Here is a 17,946-nt window from a genome sequence, read left to right as displayed (position 1 = left end):
GAGAGAGGGAGAGAGGCAGAGTTGCTCACGGGGAGAGATTCCCACAGTACACTCGTATGTTCTACATTTACTATTAATATATACACTTTGTGTTTTTTAGAAACACACACTGCTCCAGCTGTTTGAAAGCGTCCATAATTAGCTGAACTGAATACTCAACATATAATTCCTTAATGTTTTCCTTTATACTGTAAAATCATTAATAGCTGCGAGTTTCTAATAAAATCATCTACATGGCAGATACACAGCCTTCTTACGTAATCTGGTTGAGCTGAGGAGAAAATGCAGACCAGCCTATTGTGGTCTCCATAATAAGTCTGCACGCGATATTTTATTAGCATTAAATCCAATTAGGCCCACGTCTTGGATTGGATATGTGCCTCTGTCACAATCATTATTATTATTATTTTAATCCGTCCGTCTGTAAACATGAATTAAACCTCACGTCCCTTCCTTTGACTCTCTTGTACCTGGCGCCCTCTTGCGACAGTGAGATGAATTACAGGATAAAAAGCCTGTTAGCTGCTGTTTGTGGCAATTGATATGTCGGAGAACACATTAGTGGACAACAGCGCCCCCTTCTGGTATCAGTGCCATGAAAAGGTCTGTTGCTAACATAAAAATATATAACTACAGTGTTTCCATATAATGCAACTTTGTTTTACTTCACTACATTTAAAGGGTACCTATGTCCATTTAAAAAATTCATACGTTATCTGTTTGGTCCAAGACAGTCCAAAAAAAATTAGTAAACATAAACAAATCTCTCCCAAATCCAAAAATCAGAGTGCTAAAGCTCAAATCTGTGATGTCATCAAGTGTAAAGTCTCATCTGAGTATGAAAAAGAAAACAAACAGTCTGTGGGTCCACAAAATCAGGCTCCTGCTAAGAATCGTATGCCTCCGAGCATGTTCTCCTGACAGTTGTGCATTGTTAAACAATGACATCACACTCATGCATCAACAATGCTGGAATGTTGCAACAGGAAGGAGTCACGGCAGAGAGGACAAAATGGTCTAGATGACAGGAGTGCAGCTTGAAATGTCTGTAAGATGATTATTACAAGTAAGAGTAAATAAAACAGCAATATCATAAAATATATTTCAATGCAACATAGGCTTAAATTCCAGAGATGACATGTATTTAACATTCAAGTGCCACTGCTTCCCAACCAGACAGCATGTCCATTACCAGGAGTCAAAATCAAGAGGTAACTAAGTACATTGAATGTTATCACTGTACTGAACTACATTTGAGGTATTTGTTTTGTACGTTATTTGAGTATTTTCATTTTATGAAATGTATATTGTAAAAATATTTTACCATGCATTTAAGATAGGATCAGCATGTTACATCAGTGTATACGTAAGTTAAGAGTCTAACTAATTAGTGTTTCACATGAGCTGTTTGGAGTTATACTTAATAGAGATTTACCCCCTAAATGTGTCCGACCCTTTCATTTAAATAACTGTTTAAGACCAAAAGTGATGTAATATGCAAAATTTCATTACAAAAAGTTAAACTACCAGATATATTTATTTGTAGCAGAGCTTTGTTTTTTCTTCTTTCCAACTCCACAGATCATTTCATGATCCCCCAGATGTGTGCTGTGACCTAAAGGCAGGGCCCCACCTTTGGAAATCACAGGATGAAAGTGTATTCAAAATAGCTGTTTGTTTTCAGTTTGGCCCCTGTGATTATTATCACAAGGGCCATTTTTCTGCAGACTGGCTACTTCTGTTTTTTTTTCTTAGAGGGGGAGCAGACACACACACACCTATACAACCTTTATTTGGCACAATTAACACCCATTTTAGTCAATCTATATATGTGGGTGTTGGCATATCTGTATGCATGCATGAGTTATATATGCAAATATAAATATTTGTGCTCATACGTGTGTATACGTATATGTGGATATATATGTAGTAAAATTTTTACTTTTTTTTGTTCCTTCTTTCTGTTTTTCTAACCCGGTGTATAAAATACAAAAAAAAATTAAGTTAAAAAAAGACTTCTATTTTAAGGATATTTGCTAATAATACTTACGCACTTTCTCTGAATTTTGAATACAGGACTCTTGCGAGTAATTGAGTATCTTTACAAATACTGCTAGTATTACTTGGGTAAACAATCCAAATACTTCTTCCACCACTCTGCCTCAGAGTATCACGTCTCTTCTCAAGTGCTTATAAAAACTTGTGTCATGATTTATATTTAAGGATGCCTCTTCCATCACTGTCTGTGTAAGCCCAAATACGTTAATTGTATCCAGGTTTTCGTCATTACAACACTAACCAGTGTAATATCCAAACTCAAATCAAAGCAGCTTTTTTTCCTGACAGAATATTATATCTAAAAATGGGAATGGGTAAATTCCACATTAGTTCTTGCAATAACCTGACGGCAGCAGCTCTCATCAGCTTTGTTTAATCAGAGTAATTACTTCGTCAGTGCAACAGATATTAACTGTTATAGAGTTAGAGTCAGAAGACAATCACAGAATCAGAGCCAGGAGTGTTTAAATAGAAATTTGTATTTACATCAATATCAACATCAACAGAAAAAAATCTGTAATATACATCCTGTAAAATGACAGCTTATCTTACCTCCAAACAAAAAAACACAAAAACAAACCAAACGATCTCTTGCCTCTTTTTGCACTTCATTCAAACTCTACAAAGTTCCTGTTTCCTGAAGTAACAAAATCTGGACACAAAATGAAGTTGTTTTCCTGAAAGATAGAAGAGATATTGATATGTCTTGAGGTGGATTTCATTCCATTGGTATTTCTCGTTCACAGCAAAAACATGCTTTGTTTTCTCTGGATGTCGAAACGTTCTGCTGTGGGGTTTGGAGTTTCCAGTCCTCTCTTTGCTGCACTGATAGCCTCCCACTGTGGAACAACTTCGCCCCGTGCTCCTTATGCTTACAGTACAAAACCATCAAATGCTTTTACAGATCCATGATATGTACCCATTTACCATCAGACTAATATAACACATATCATAAAAAATGTACACCAGAAAGCTCAGAAACTATACAGAGATGTGGAAAAATATCTTTGGATTGCGCATGTTGAGAAGGTAGATTCAGCGAGTTGAGTATAACAGTCAAAAGAAGATGGTGTAAATAAAAAAATACACACAGACACAGACAGAGCTGGTGGGAGAACACTGCAAGGACCAGGTGTGTTGGTGCGCCAAGGAGTTCCATACAGCTCACCTCACGCAGAACCCAACAAAATCATATTTCATGTCATCGACTATCCCGACAGAATTCACTTCCGCCACCTTCTGATAAAACCTCTGACAGCGTGAAAGCTCAAACCTTCAACTCATCAGATACTTGTCACAAGTAAAAGTGCCTCGCTAAAACATGAAATACATGACTTATCGGAAAATTTAAAAAATACAGCATTCGGAAAATGACAAACGAGGGAAGGAAACCCCAAACACACCTGCAATATTTGCAAGGGCATTAAAAAAAGAAAGCAAATCAACCAAATCAGTATTGACCTATGGGACACAAAAATACAACCAGGTCTCATACTTTGTGCAATAATGGGCCTTTAAAAAGCACATCTGATATATTTTGTAGAATATTTACAATTCATATTCACAGAGGACATTTGAGACATCTAATACTGCAGTACCATTTGCTTGCTTATAACAGGTGTTACGATGCTCAGTTACAGTCTAAAGCATAGAGGCAAGAGTTATTGCTCCAATCTGCATAACATAGTAAACTGTGCTTATAGCTTCCGATGACTTCAAGAATGAGGCGCATCCAAAGGATAAGAAAGAAAGAAACAAATAAAGAAACCCATTGTTGCGAAGGCATTGAATCTCTAGTAAGGCTGTAATGATGAAGAAATATTGCATCGATCTTTGTTCCACACAGAAGCCTCCAGGTAAAGTGCAGCCACAGCTAGTTGTACCATAGTCCCGTTCTGCAGCCTGGCCGTGACGCTGAATGCTGCCCGACAGCCCCCAGGTAACTCTCGTCAACACACACAAACATGCGCTCACCCATGCACAGGGATGTTTTGTTTGTCAGTCACCTTGACAGAGTTACAGTATGTGAGTCTGTCTTTGTCGTTCACTTCCTCCAGGACGAGCAGTGTGTTGTGCTGAGTCTCCTGCGTCACCTTTTATGCTGGAGAACTCCTATGTGTGTGTCTTTGTGTGTGTGGGTCCAGCTCTTCTCGGGGCTCGGACCACTTTGCCACAGCTGAAAGGCTCCAGATTCTGCTGTCAGCTGCGAGTCTTCAGCAATACTTCTGCAGAGAGAAAAACAGTGAGATGTGCAAACTCTCCTACAGGTTCTGAATTTTGCTTTACATGTCTGATATCTCCACTGTGTGTCAGGGGGACATATTATGCTTCTCCATATTTTGTGTCTTATACACAGTGTTACAATAAAGGATGTTCATAATAAACGTGGCTTCAGTTTTACATAATGAGGTAAACATATATAGAAGTAATCCCCGTGACCAAAAACCTCAGGCTACAGACTGTTTTGAACACTGCTTTCAACAGTTTTTTTTTAATTCTGTCTACAGTATGATGTCATAGCATGCTGGATTTCTTTTTATGGTCATCTGCTCCAGGCATGCTGCTGCAAGTGTTTAGTATGTAGCCTCCAATGCTACATGCACATGCTAACATCATGGATACCTGATCTTGGTTACTGATGTTATAAATTTCGTAGCATATTCCTGCTGGAACGTGTCTGGTTGTGTTTAGAAGCTTTTATTGGTGATTTCTCTCTGTTACGACACAGACTTTGGCTTTTGTTTGATGTAAGAAAAAATGATGCTGCACATTTGCGATCACTCGTTAGCACAGTTAGCCTGTTATATTGCGTGAATATCACTGTCTCTCTGGACGTCCCGCTGAACCCTGTTCTCAAACTCTATATGGAAAAACAAGGAACAAATAATCGACTATTCGTATTGAACAGCCAAATCTGATTCGACATACACAATTCTGAGCTGGTGCAGCCCTAAAAACATGTTCTCGTAGAAACCTTATATACAAGTATGAACCTGAAAATAGGCGTAATAGATCATCTTTAAAACATCTGCTGACCCTCATGTAAGGCCACTGAAGTCCTACGTCTCAGTATATTACCTACCTGATCAGGTCCCATTGGCATTCTGCCCATTCCCATAGGGTTCATGCCTATTTGGCCCTGCATCTGGCCCTGCATCTGGCCCTGCCTCTGTCCTGGCATTTGGCCCATCTGTCCTGCACCAGCCCCGCTGACAGGCCCGGGTCCACCCATGGAGCTGTTCATCATCATGGGTCCAAACTGGCCCTGGTTGCCCTGCTGGGGGAACTGTTGCTGGGGGTATGTGCTGGAAAAATAAAACAAATTTTGTTTGACACAAGTCATTTACCTCTGCATATTCAGAAATATCACATGAGGAAAAACATTTCTGAGTATGGTGCTAAAGTGGTGATGATTAAAGAGAGAAGCCTGATGCTACATACTTGTTGCGTGGCATGCCGCCCTGTGGCCAGCCTTTCATGTCCCCAGACGGGTACATGGGCCCTCCCTGTGGATTGCCCTGCATCCCCTGCATCATGGTGTTCTGAGGAGGACCTCCCATTCGTCCCTGCATCATGTTTGCTGGTGGGCTGCTGCCTGGAGCCATGAATGATGGGTCCCCCTGCTGGTTCATCCCTGCAAGAACAACAACATGAGAACAGTGATGAGTGTGAAACTTGAATATCCAACAGGAAATGACACAGAGCTCCGCCTCAGTCGACTCACCATAGTTACCTCCATAGTTGAAGCCCTGCTGCCCAGGCTGGTTCATAGGAGGGCCTCCCATGGGACTGTCCATGCCTCCTGGTGCGGTGACATTTGGAGGAGGGCTGAAGCCTCTTGCTGCCGCCTGTCCCTGTCCCTGCTGCTGTTGCTGCTGCATCAGCATCATCATCCGCTGCCTCCTCATCTGCATGGTCATTATCTCCCTGCTGCGCTGAGCCATCATCTGGGCATTCAGGAAACCAGGCTGCAGACAAACAAATACTTTGACCTTCACTCTACAAATGCTGACTTGAGTGAAATTAAAAAGTGGCAAGTGAATGCACACTACATTAGATGTGGGGAAACCAGACTGACCTGACCACCCATGCCTGCAGGCTGCATGCCTGGTTGCATGCCAGGCTGCATGCCAGGCTGCATACCAGGTTGCATGCCTGAATGCATTGCAGGGTTTCCTCCGGGGGCATGTTCCATCTTAATGCCTTGTCGGGTCTGGTTCATAAACTGCCAGATGAGACGAGATAGAGACAATTACATATACCAGTTTGTTTTTATGTTCACTATTGACACAGAATCCAAGAAGCGGACCTGCTGTATCATAAATTTAACAATATAGATGTGTGTGTGTGTGTGTGTGTGTGTGTGTGTCACCTGCTGTCCTTGCAGTCTCTGCTGCAGCTGCAGTCGCAGAGGTTTGGTGGCAGTCATCATGCGAGGTCGCATCATGTTTGCACGGGGGTTGCCCATACCAGCCATACCTGCCATGCCAGGAAAGCTCCCTGTCTGACCCACTTGATTCATCATGGGGTTGAAGCCTCCAGGAGACTGGCCCTGCATCGTGTTGCCACCATAACCAGGCTGCATGCCCATAGAGGAGGGCCCCGGGGGCCCCGGGTAACCTTGGTTATACATGGGTTTTTGGTCCATGCCTAAGGAGGAGTCTGGCCCTGGGAAAGACTCCGAAGGCGGGCGCTGACCCTGGCCTCGCTCTGGGCCCTGTTGGTTGCCTTCAGGTCCATGGGTCTGGGGTAAATAGAAGTTGCATGTCATGCTAGTTTGAAAACATTGACTTTAGCTGGATAAAGGTGTATGTAATTAGACAACTGACACAGCACATAAAACACATAAATATTAAACAACAGCGAAATAATTACAGGCTTACAGATTGGTGGTGCAAGAAGCTACAAAAAATTGGGAGCTAACTAACATTTACTATAAGTTGAGGATTGAGAATCCACATTCAAATCACAAATCACACTGTCTAATTAGATAATATAAATTCATCTTCAACTGAATATTAACTTGAATTACTATTGCTACTTGTGTTACTATTTCCTGTTGACAAAATGAGCATATGTAATACTGTATATGATGTGTACTGTTGTGAGTCTTGTACCTGTCCTACTATTTCAGGGATGCCAAGGGCTCGGTCTATCTCCTGCAGAGCAATGACATCAGTGGTATTGAGCAGAGAGTCCAGCTGGTCAAGAAGTGCCCGTTCATCACTTGGGCCCTCACTGTTGACCAGGGGCCCCAGCAGCTCCTCCAGGGGGTTCCCAAACTGGTCCCTAACACAACAAATGACAAAGAAATCACTTGAAGACAATATTAACGCCATCTTCTGAAGTTACGGTCTCAGTCGGAAAAAATTTAGAGGGATAGGGTTGTGCAAAATGTTAACCTGTTTTTGTTACTCTGCGGCCTGTCCATTCCCATGGGAGCGTCTGGCCAGGAGGGGGACTGAGGTGGGGGTCCATGTCCACCAAACGGGCTCATACCCATACTGGCTTCATTGTTACCTGCAGAAGTGAAGATGTGTAGTGTATGATTAATGTAGAGTGGAAACAATGACTACTTTTACATGCAATCAGAGTATAAACAGCTGCATGGAAAGGGAAATATTAATAGAATATTAATTTATATATATATATATATATATATATATAAATTTCTTGCATGGACACATCAACAATGAGTCAAATTATCCACCCGGTCAATTCAACAGAAAATGACTCGAACTCAGATATTTAAATTACTCTACTATATTAGGTAACAAAGTACAAGCTCCAAAACATGCAGCAGTTACAGTTACAAACACATCATGTGACATACCCATATCCATGAGTTGCTGCTGCAGCATAGACCTGGTCTTTCCAGGTACACTGTTGGAGCGGTTGATCATGGGTCCTCCCATTGGACCAGAACGACCCATGCCAGGGTGTCCTGGTCCGGCCACAGGGCTGCCACTGGACCTCGGCATCCCCCAGTCCCCTGGTGCTGACATGGGAGGTCGCTGCGGCATTCCTCTGCCCATACCTCCTGAAAAACACAAAGAGCACAAACATTTAGTGTTTGTAAGCTCAGCAACACAGTGAATACTGGACCAAGAGCTTCTGTACTTTCAGAGAAAGTGGGTTTAGCTGACAAATTCAAAGAAAGTAGCATTGAGAAAACAAAGATGTCTGCTCTGATTGACCCAGGTCCTCATAGAGAGCTAGGCTGTCTGGGGCATGCTAAGAAGTAAGTGTTTAAGTTACTTGTTGGATTGCCCCGTGGTGAACACACACCCATGCCCCCTGGAAAGCCATTCGGGATGGGTCCAGGCCGGATTGGCGCATCCATCTTCTCCTGTTTGACCAACATGGGACAGGGGACGTTCCGTCTGCCGGCGAGCCCACCACCTACTGCTACCTCTCCACCCATGGGCTTGGCATCCATGGACAAGGCTCTTTGATAGGCACTACGCTGAGCTGGAGGCATTGGGCCTCTATCCCCATCTGAAACACACACAATACCAAAGTTAGGTCTAAGGTTACGACTGCCACTGACAAGGAAGCATCTACAGTGTGACACTTCATGCAAGACTCAAGAAGTTATTAGACATGCCAAGGCTGCTATGATTGTCATGCTTACCCTTCTCTGTTTTTACACATTAAGCACCTTTTTGCTGCCTAGTTAGACCTGATAACATGATACTCAACTAGACGAACTGACTTACCATGTAAACTTTCAGGCATATTTCCCTGTTTGTTTCCTACTTCCTTCCCCGCTCTGGAGTCTGGCTCAGGGTAGAAGCCAGAGTTGTTCCTCGGGACACCCAGAATGGTCTCCAGGGTCTCCACCTGAACCACAGAGACACAAGAATGATAAGACAACAGTGTTCTACTTCAGATTTTAAATTACATTAAATGCATAAATCAGGCATAACAAATTGTTATACTGGGCAAAAGCCTTACCTCATCAGATGGCTCTATCTTGACTTTGCCATCCATGCAGTGGGGGTCTGAGCTGGTGACCCCTGCACCCTGAGCTCCTCTCCCCTCCAGCTCCTCCAGCTTTGGCTTGATGTCTCCACCTTCTTTAGAGTCATCCTTATTGAGGAGGTAGTGCAGGAGGGCGTGGGGCTTCTCCTTCTTAGGGCTGTGCTGCTCCTGCTTTGATTCAGATCCCCTAACCCCTCCAGTGGCTGTAGGCTCCGATGTCTCTGAATCCAGGTTGCTCTTCCCAGTGGCCTCGGCTGTGATACGAGCCACCTCGTCCGGAGTGTTTCCATTCTGCAGAAGCTTGTGGAGGATCTTGTGCTTCGCCTGCAATGACTGACTTGTCAAATGTCCTGTGCTGCCAGAGGAGGACACAGTGCTGTGATTCCCACCCGTAGAGGAGGACACTCCTGTTGATGAGGAGGGGCTAGTGACACCGGCTGTTCCGTCTTTAGCCTCCGGCGTAGAGCTGGGCCCGGAGCTCGGTGTGTGATTAGGTGGCACCAGCTCATCTGTAGGGGAGGTGAGGAGCTGCAGAAGCTTCTTGTGGCACTTGGTGTCAGGGACTCGTCGGTTGGGTTCTCCCCCTGCTGGACCCGTCTCTCTGCTGGCCTGGCTGTCTGGCTTGTCAGTTAGGCCCTCGCTGGTGGGGGTGTGTGGGTGCGGTTGAGACTGCTGCTCTGCTCCGGCACCCAGTGAGCTGCCTGGGCTCTTGGAGTCGGAGTAGGCTGGGAGGTTTGGTTTACAGGGTCCCCCTGGTGCTTGGTTGGTGGAGTTGATGCTCGGGGAGCTGTCAGGCTTGTGAGGGGGAGGAGAGGTGAGGGGTGAGGGCATAGGATTGCCTACTCCCTCACTAATGGCTTGGAGGGCATTCAGGGAGCTGCTGGAGAATGTGGTCCCTCCTCCTCCTCCGCCTCCAGAGTTACCAGGGTGACTGGAGCCCATGGGAGAGTTCATACCTGCAAAGGACACAACCAGAGACATATCATCAATGTATGAAGTTGATCTAACTTCAAAGCGAGGAATCTCAGCCTGTCTGTCTGTGTGTAATTTGCATATCTAGACAACCTTTCAACTGATCTACTTCACACTTGGTAGGTGTATTTTTGGGGACCCACAGATGTGCAGCATCAAATTTGTTGCAATTTAGACATGTGACATGTTCAATATTAATAAACTCTGAATAAAAAAGCAAACAGGCTCTGTGGCTTTGTGCCACAGTGGGGGCAGGCCATCAGGGTTCTGTAGACAGAGTCAAGCATGTCTCACTAAGTGTATTTCACCATGTTTGCCATAGTTATAACACTAATAATGAAACCACCAGCAAAATACCTCAGCTAATTAAACCCATGATCTACTTTATAACCCATTGTTATGTCAAAGCAAGTGAGTAATACACCTCTTTGGAAAAAAATACCTCCACTAAGTGTATTTAACCTGTCCTTGAAGCAAAAGCAAAACCAGTAACATGTCTCTGTTGGATATATGTCATTTTATAATGTTTTACTCTGTAGGAGAAGTACAGAGAGTAGTATATCACAGAGTTGCAATTTTTGTGATTTTAGGGGCCATTTATACATTATTTAGGGGTACAATGAGTTCAATATCTAAACATCAATATAAATCTATGGCTGTTTGGAGCCCAGGTGTGTTGCTCGGGACCCAAATAAGTGCAGAGCTGAGTGTGAAGTTGTTTGTAAGAGCAGTTCTGGAGAAAGCTGCATGCAGCAATACCACAGGCCAAACAATTAGCCTGTTCCAAATAGCCATGTTTTCAACAGGCGCTACACTACTGACACAAATGTCACAAAAAGTGCAAGTGAAAAAGACTTTCTACATCCAATTAATAGTTCTGGAGAGTTCTATAAGTTTGGTTCTTACCTCCAGGAGAGAAGGGGCTGGCACCCATCTTGGGGCTTCCTCGGACTCTGGGTGAACCCATGACGTTGTGTGGGGGGCCGTTAATTCCTGGACTGGCCTGGGGGGGACTGGTCATTCCCATCCCGTACCCTCCACTTCCAGGTCCGCCTCCGTGGAACTGACCCATCTGCTGATGCTGGTGCTGCTGCTGATGCATGCCATGGTGGCCCATCTGATTCATGGGCCCCATTTGGTTCATGGAGTTCATGGGGGAGTTCATTTGGTGCATGGAATTCATTTGATTCATCTGAGTCATTTGACCCATGTTGTTCATCTGATGCATGGAATTCATTTGATTCATCTGATGCATGGGATTCATCTGGTTCATGGGATTCATTTGATTCATCTGGTTCATGGGGTTCATGCGGTTGCCCCCAGTGTATGGAGGCACTCCTCTTTGTTGCATGTTGCCTTGTTCAGCCATGCTGTAGCCCCTGTTCATGCCCATGCCCCCTCCTGGGCCCATGTTCATCTGCTGGTTGGGGTTGTTCACACCCATGTTTTGAGGCCTCATTCCTCCTCCCTGGTCTCCACGATAACCATTCGGCTCCCTACAAGGTTACACAATAACGAAAAATGAAAACAGAACAAAATATAAGCACATATAGCAAAGTGAGACAACCTTTCTTGCTGGTTGCAATTGTTAAAGCATTTGCACCTTTGTAGCAAGTGTGTGGAGAGGAAAGAGTGCGGTTCATTGGTGGTGGGATTCCTGCAGAGGTCACTCCTGGTCTGGGCTGTGACTGGGGTGCCATCAGAGAGCGAGAAGCGGTAGAGTGGGGTCTCCGCATGGCCATTATGGAAAGCTAGAGCAGAAAAAAGAGGAATTAAAGCCCTCCAGAACAGCTGATAAGAGATCAAAGCATCTGCACATTAACAACAGAAAACACTTTAAAACAGCTGCCAAGGTTGTGGCAGGGACTTGAGCTGTATTTCCACATAGTTGATATATACATGCTGTTCTGTACTGCGAGTGCTGGGGATAGTCAGAATCTACGATGCTGTGATAACACAGATGTATTTTGCAGATGACACAAAGGCATTGTAAAGGTGTTGCTCAACTAAACGACCTGCTGAGAGTTCACGTGTAGGCCTGTCACGACACTTACGCTATCAACTTAATCGAGGTTTGCAAGAACTAGCAAGGTCATGATGCCAGAATAAACAGCAGGGTTTTCCTGACCATTACAAGACTATCTGGCACAACTCCTGAGCGTTTTTTTTTTCACCCCACCTAAGCTAAATGAACACACAAACTACGCTCAGGCACGTTCGCTGTCATTTCTGGTCGCTCTGCTTCTGTCCTCTTGTCTGCTCTCTGTGTCGAGAGTTTCACTGTGGGCAGGGCTCAGTTCTTCCACACAAACACACATGCAGTTACCCATGCCTTTTTATTTAGGATATTTTACAATACAATATTTTAAGAATCAAAAGTTTATTCTTCTTTCAAAGGGTGGTACTAGCTTAAATGTGCTTTTATATTATATAACATATCAGTGGCATAAGTTGGTCTTGAAATGGCAATAGTATCATTTATCGCAGTTATTGCTGGGATCACACATCAACCACCAAAGAAGTTATTGTGACAGGCCTATTCACATGTACTGCTTCATCTACTCTTTCATTCTAGCCTTCTTTTATAACATTTACAGTGACATCTGTGTTAATTTGGCAAACAGGATCAGAGGCTGCTGTCTGTTTAATGAGTAAGAAGAAAGGGTGGAACAAAACTCCAAGCCGCAGAGACTCTCACATTACACAGGAGTTACAACAGTACTGAAAATTGAATTAAGAGTTTTAAAAACTAGTGTTTTCTTTCCACCGCCCCACAGAGTGCAGAGTGTTATTCACTGTGTCTCATAATGCCTCCTGCTGTACTGGAGATGACTCATTAAAGGTTTGAGCCTCTTATTCATCTAGCAAGGGCCATGTCCCACATACCAAACATTTTAATGAGGTGACTTGTGTTTTGGTACACTCCCTGTATTCTTTTGTCATTGTTGCATATCCTTCTTGACAATTCTTGCACCTGCTCTCTTGACGCTTATAATAATGGATCATGCCTTTGCCAATGTCTGTGACCATGCTTTCGTTTTAAGTAATTACATTCACATGCAATGTTGTGTTATTGACCAAGTGATGGTGACATGGGAGGTTAAATGGTAGGGAGGTGCAAAATTACATACCATCTTGATAGTGCCGTTTGTAGGACCACGGTTGTCCCTCACTTCGATTGAGGAACATTTGCATGCAGCGCCTCACCAGATCCTCCCAGCCTGGACGCATCGTGGTGTGAAGAGAGGTGTTCTGTTCAATTTCAATCATCTTACCTGCAACAGAAGATGCACCACAGGGATTACACGAACGTTAATCGTTAATAGTGAACCTCTGATGTGGTGAATATGATTAATGAAGTATTTCAAAAATCTACACTGTACGTGTCTAAATATCTAAAATGATGTGGTTTGAAATGTCACATTGTCATGTCAGCACAAGTAATGACTTCAAGTGGGGGATTTTAAAGCTGATTTTTTGACAGCATCCACCAGTACTATCTAACACAGCATTTATAACCTGACCTAGTTTGATTGTTAAAGCTAGTGTGCCTAGCAGAAACGTTCCCAAAAGTTGTGTCACATGTATACAAAATTCATACCCTTGCATCTATTTCAAATGAAACAGTGGAAACTTACCAGACAGTTCATGGCGTGTGCTAAATCTCTCTGTCCTCTCCACCGCAATGATGCGTCGTGCCACACAGATCATACATGACTGCAAATCTGAGTAAAGAGACAATGCAATGATAAGTCCTTATTTGACTACACTGCGGGAGAGAGTGGACATTCAAATATCTTGGGGGTATAGTGTCATGTGCAACATTCAAGTACAAATTGACCAATAAATACAGTAGATAGCATAGGCATACCAACAACATCAATAATGACTTTTACCTTCTCCCTCCTCCATCATGGCCCGGGGCTGAGTGAGGGCAAAACACTGCATGGTCTCATAGCGCTGGCCCCCGGGCCGCTCTTCTGGCAACCCATGACTCTGACCATGAACAAAGTTCACCAGCATGCGACAGTTGAAGGTGTGGCTCTTTTGCCGGGGTGCCTCTCCACCCCATGATGCCCCATTTGGTGCTATGAAGAGAAATAGGCAACAGGAGAACAGATGACCGTGACTGTATGTGTGTGTCCAAGAGCATTTAGATCAAGAGGTATTACTTCTAAGTATGAGTCAATACACTGTTTTTTTTTTTTTTGTTTAAGGAAAATCCTACATAGCATATCTTATATGAAAACTCAACTCCTGGCATTTGCTTGTAGTGTTCTTAACCAGTGTTTTTCAAAATGGAAATAATGGCAGAAACAGGCGAACCAGCTTTAAAAGTGATATATTTTTCTTTTTATTTAAGTGCTGTACAGTGGATCTAATTAATGTCGCTGTGAAGAGTGGTTTATGTGGATTGTGGACTGATACATTTTTATAAAAGTAACTGATAAATATTTAAAGAAATTTTCAAAGGTTAAATTTGAGACTGGTATATGGTGTGGTAGGCGGTAGAATAAATGTTTAAATGGGTTAGCCCAAAGCAATCAAGCTGGGGGAAATACTGCACGATACATGTGTGAACTTGATTTAGTTTGCACCCACACATTTATAAACCCTTGTCTCACCATTAGACTTGGGGAGATTCTTGTGAAACTCCTCCTTGTCCTCGTCATGGATGATGTTGTACACACTGGTGTTGATCAGCTCCTCCTGCTTGTACTGCAGGTACTGCGTCACGTTGTCTGACACAAATACAATGTTGCCCTCTCGGTTGACCACAAACAGGAAGCCATCCAAGGCCTGAGAACAGCAGGACCACATAAAGGAGAGTGAATGGAGGGAGAGTTATCAATAAAAATAACATTATATATGCCTTATTTGGTTACTATTTTTGCCCCTCCATAAACCAGCTGAGACATTTGTATCCACTCCAAGTGAACATCAACGGCGAAGCATTGGTCCAGCATATGGAACAGCAGCTAATTAGTGTTGTTCTTCTGACCCCCAGTGATTGTCCCCAAGCTGACCTGTAGGAGCAGCGGTCCCAGATGGTCCTTGTCAATGACCCCTTGACCAGTGGAAGACACATCCGCCTTCTGGACATCGTCATCACTGCAAGAGCTCTTTCCTGAGGACAGATGAAGCACACCACTGATGAAGAGAAATGTCCTTTTGCAACAGCTATCTATACCTTTCAATTTCTTATTTGGTACTAGATATATTACAAATCATCTCTATGGTGTAACTCAGTTGGTACAGCTATTGTTCAGAGAGCATCACTTGGTGGCAGTGACCTTAATTTTGTGAGGAGGGCATGATGGGCATGTTTTTTGGCCACAGTATAATTGATATTATTTTACAGGATCTACCCTGATCATGCTATGATGTCCAGTTAGCTGTGGGAGCTTCTTCCTAAATATAGTAAAGTAATTTTTAAAATTCTGGCCAGCAGGTGGCAGCATGAGTCACGGATGAATGATTAGCATGCCTTTCTATTTTTAAAGTCAGCATGTGTCTGAGGCTTTGTTAGATACCACTCTATATAGCAGGGCCATCTGTGGCGCGAGACACTGAGCAAGACGACAAATAGTATGACACTGGATTTAATTCCATTTCTAACCTAATTAGCTGTGTGAGCAAACAGAGCTCAGAGGGTTGTGATTGACATGAAAAGGTGACACCACAGAGACTGATCGCAAAAAGCAAAGATGTGTAAACTGGGGGAGGGAAAAGGTGTGTTAAATGGACAACAGACAGAGAGGAGAAGAAAAAAAAAACCGGGGGCCCTCCATCATTCCCATCCTGTAACTATGGCAACCTGGCTGCATAACACCGAGGCCAGCAGTAGCCAGCTGTGACCCTCTGGGTAGATTCCAGTATGATTGCTCTCTCTCTCTTCCTTACCCACTTAACCTCACAGATCTAATCTCATCCAAGCTAAAACAGGTGGAAGAAAATATCCTATTTTGCGTATCCAATCACGTTGAATCTGCACAACGATTGGAAAATGGCCTAAGGACAGGAACGACTCTCTATATGGTCTGATTTCTGAGTCACCAGTGTCATTTGTCTCCCAGAGAGGAGCTCGGTTTGGCACTAACAGATACATGCTGTCACTAACAGCCTTGAGCCACGACCACCAAGGATTGGTCTCAATTACTGGTGTTCGTTTACCCCCAGCAATACAAACAGCCCAATTGGCTGTCAGTCTGAAGTGGCCTGGCCATGAACCAAACACACCACTTCATCACTGGCATCATCTGTCCTGCAGCAGGGTGCTTGACAAGATTCAGCCTAACTTAATTCTACATTTACTCCCCATAACAAGCACAGAAAAATATGAGGACAAATATAACGATTTGTCGATAAATGACAAAAAAATATATAAATAAACCAGTAGTAATAATAATAATGATGATAATATTAATTGTGTATGTGTGTAGTGTGTACAGTGTCGGTACCTTGCTCTTTGATTTGTCTGATCTGTCTCACGGTCTCCTTGAGGATGGCACATTTGTCAGGCTTGACGTTGAAGCTGTCAATGTTGGAGAGGTTGGCAGAGATGAGCTCAGCCAGCTCCTCGATGTACTTGCTCTCCTGTTCCCTCCGACGCTTGTCACACCTGCCGGGGCGCCAAGGGGATTAGACATGTTACCATGACAACCTCACCTCCCCATGCCCCGTCCGTATGCAGGCCATACGGCCTTGGCTCAGATGCTTCAGATATTTTGCTAGCAGCAGACACACATTTGAACCAGGGGAGGTAGGGACGTTTACAGGAGGCCAGGAGGAAAGAAAGTGACCTTGTGCACTTGCTGACATTCACACCAGAAACAACAGCAGACAAAGCAGATTGATAAGTGACCGACACTTAACAGAAGTAACAGCACTCACCCTAAGCCTGGTGTGTCACAGGTGGACAGTTTACGTTTGCGGTCGGAGCACAGCGGCTCCAACGAGTTGTCTCCTACGCCACTCATCTTCAGCGCATATCAGCACCTGAAAGCAGAACACTGCACATCATATATACATGTATACGCACAGACATCTGGGCGGTGCAAAAATCATCAGAGGGAACGAACCAGGACTGTGGTTTTGTAAGCTCATATGCGTGTGGTACAAACAAATCAAAGGATAAGTGTGGAATGGAAAGTGCCCTCAGCTGTCGTTTCTTTGCAAAGTTCAATCAGAAATTATGCCAAATTCAGGCAAACCTTGAAAGCTCAGTGTCAAGTTATGGGAAAAGAGAATCAACAAAATCCCCAAGCTATTGAGGTTATAAATGAAGTGACTTCCAAGGGAAGAGTAGATTGTAGATTCCTACAGATTTATGAGGGTAGACTATCCAGTTAGTAAAGCAGCCTTGGTTCCTGCTTAGTGCTTGATGGGAGTGAAATCTCATCTGTTCCACTGTGAGGAGCGACTGATGATGATGTAGTGATTTGGAGCCTCGGGGGAGATGGGTCATCCTGCGTTCAGCCAGCCTACCCGCTAGAATGATACCACTCTTCTAGCAGTGGCAACACACATACACACTGCGTATACAAACTGTTTCCAGTACACTTGCATGTTCAGGCATGTCGTGGCACATTCTGTAAGAGAGATGAGCTACTGTCCCAGCAAGGCACATATTCACCAGCCTGCCTCTTTGTCTAACTGCCTTGGACTGTGTGGAGGGAAAAAAACATACACACCGCTGAGGCTTGTGGAGCTCAGAAACAATCCAGACGAGGCTTCACAACGCATTTCAGGGACTAGTAAGAATTTACTCTGCATTCTCCATACTAGGCTACATCCGCTCTTTCTTCCAATGGGTTTTAACTGCTGTTTCCCCCCATACCATCCTAAGACAACCCCTCCCTTCTTTCCCTCCCTCCCTGGGTGTAGCAGTCCTGAACTGAGGACCCTGCCCTTGTTTTCTTGCTCTGGCAT

The 17,946-nt window shown here is 43.9% G+C and overlaps 1 protein-coding gene across 4 annotated transcripts in view; it reads right to left on the bottom strand.

Moving 5' to 3' along the window:
- Positions 1-2,730: 2,730 nt before the first annotated feature.
- Positions 2,731-17,946, bottom strand: part of ncoa3 (nuclear receptor coactivator 3) — a 35,987-nt gene continuing 20,771 nt past the window's right edge. For 2 of the 4 annotated variants that reach the window (XM_033626781.2, XM_033626785.2), the window contains 21 exons: positions 16,909-17,013; positions 16,476-16,636; positions 15,042-15,142; positions 14,640-14,814; positions 13,911-14,102; positions 13,653-13,739; positions 13,146-13,289; positions 11,618-11,765; positions 10,921-11,510; positions 9,016-9,998; positions 8,778-8,901; positions 8,317-8,556; positions 7,892-8,098; positions 7,461-7,578; positions 7,176-7,347; positions 6,431-6,802; positions 6,137-6,283; positions 5,783-6,026; positions 5,500-5,692; positions 5,141-5,363; positions 2,731-4,283 (listed from right to left, as the gene is read on the bottom strand). In XM_033626781.2, coding sequence (XP_033482672.2) covers positions 4,272-4,283; positions 5,141-5,363; positions 5,500-5,692; positions 5,783-6,026; positions 6,137-6,283; positions 6,431-6,802; positions 7,176-7,347; positions 7,461-7,578; positions 7,892-8,098; positions 8,317-8,556; positions 8,778-8,901; positions 9,016-9,998; positions 10,921-11,510; positions 11,618-11,765; positions 13,146-13,289; positions 13,653-13,739; positions 13,911-14,102; positions 14,640-14,814; positions 15,042-15,142; positions 16,476-16,636; positions 16,909-16,994 — 4,719 coding nt within the window. In that variant the 5' untranslated portion in view covers positions 16,995-17,013 and the 3' untranslated portion in view covers positions 2,731-4,271. The remainder of the gene's footprint in view (positions 4,284-5,140; positions 5,364-5,499; positions 5,693-5,782; positions 6,027-6,136; positions 6,284-6,430; positions 6,803-7,175; positions 7,348-7,460; positions 7,579-7,891; positions 8,099-8,316; positions 8,557-8,777; positions 8,902-9,015; positions 9,999-10,920; positions 11,511-11,617; positions 11,766-13,145; positions 13,290-13,652; positions 13,740-13,910; positions 14,103-14,639; positions 14,815-15,041; positions 15,143-16,475; positions 16,637-16,908; positions 17,014-17,946) is intronic. The other 2 variants (XM_033626787.2, XM_033626786.2) reach the window with 2 other exon arrangements.

This window comes from Epinephelus lanceolatus, chromosome 1 (genome assembly GCF_041903045.1).
Source record: "Epinephelus lanceolatus isolate andai-2023 chromosome 1, ASM4190304v1, whole genome shotgun sequence".
Classification (NCBI taxonomy): domain Eukaryota; kingdom Metazoa; phylum Chordata; class Actinopteri; order Perciformes; family Serranidae; genus Epinephelus; species Epinephelus lanceolatus.
The sequence above is the reverse complement of the archived record's forward strand: the minus strand, read 5'-3'. Positions and strand labels throughout refer to the sequence as shown.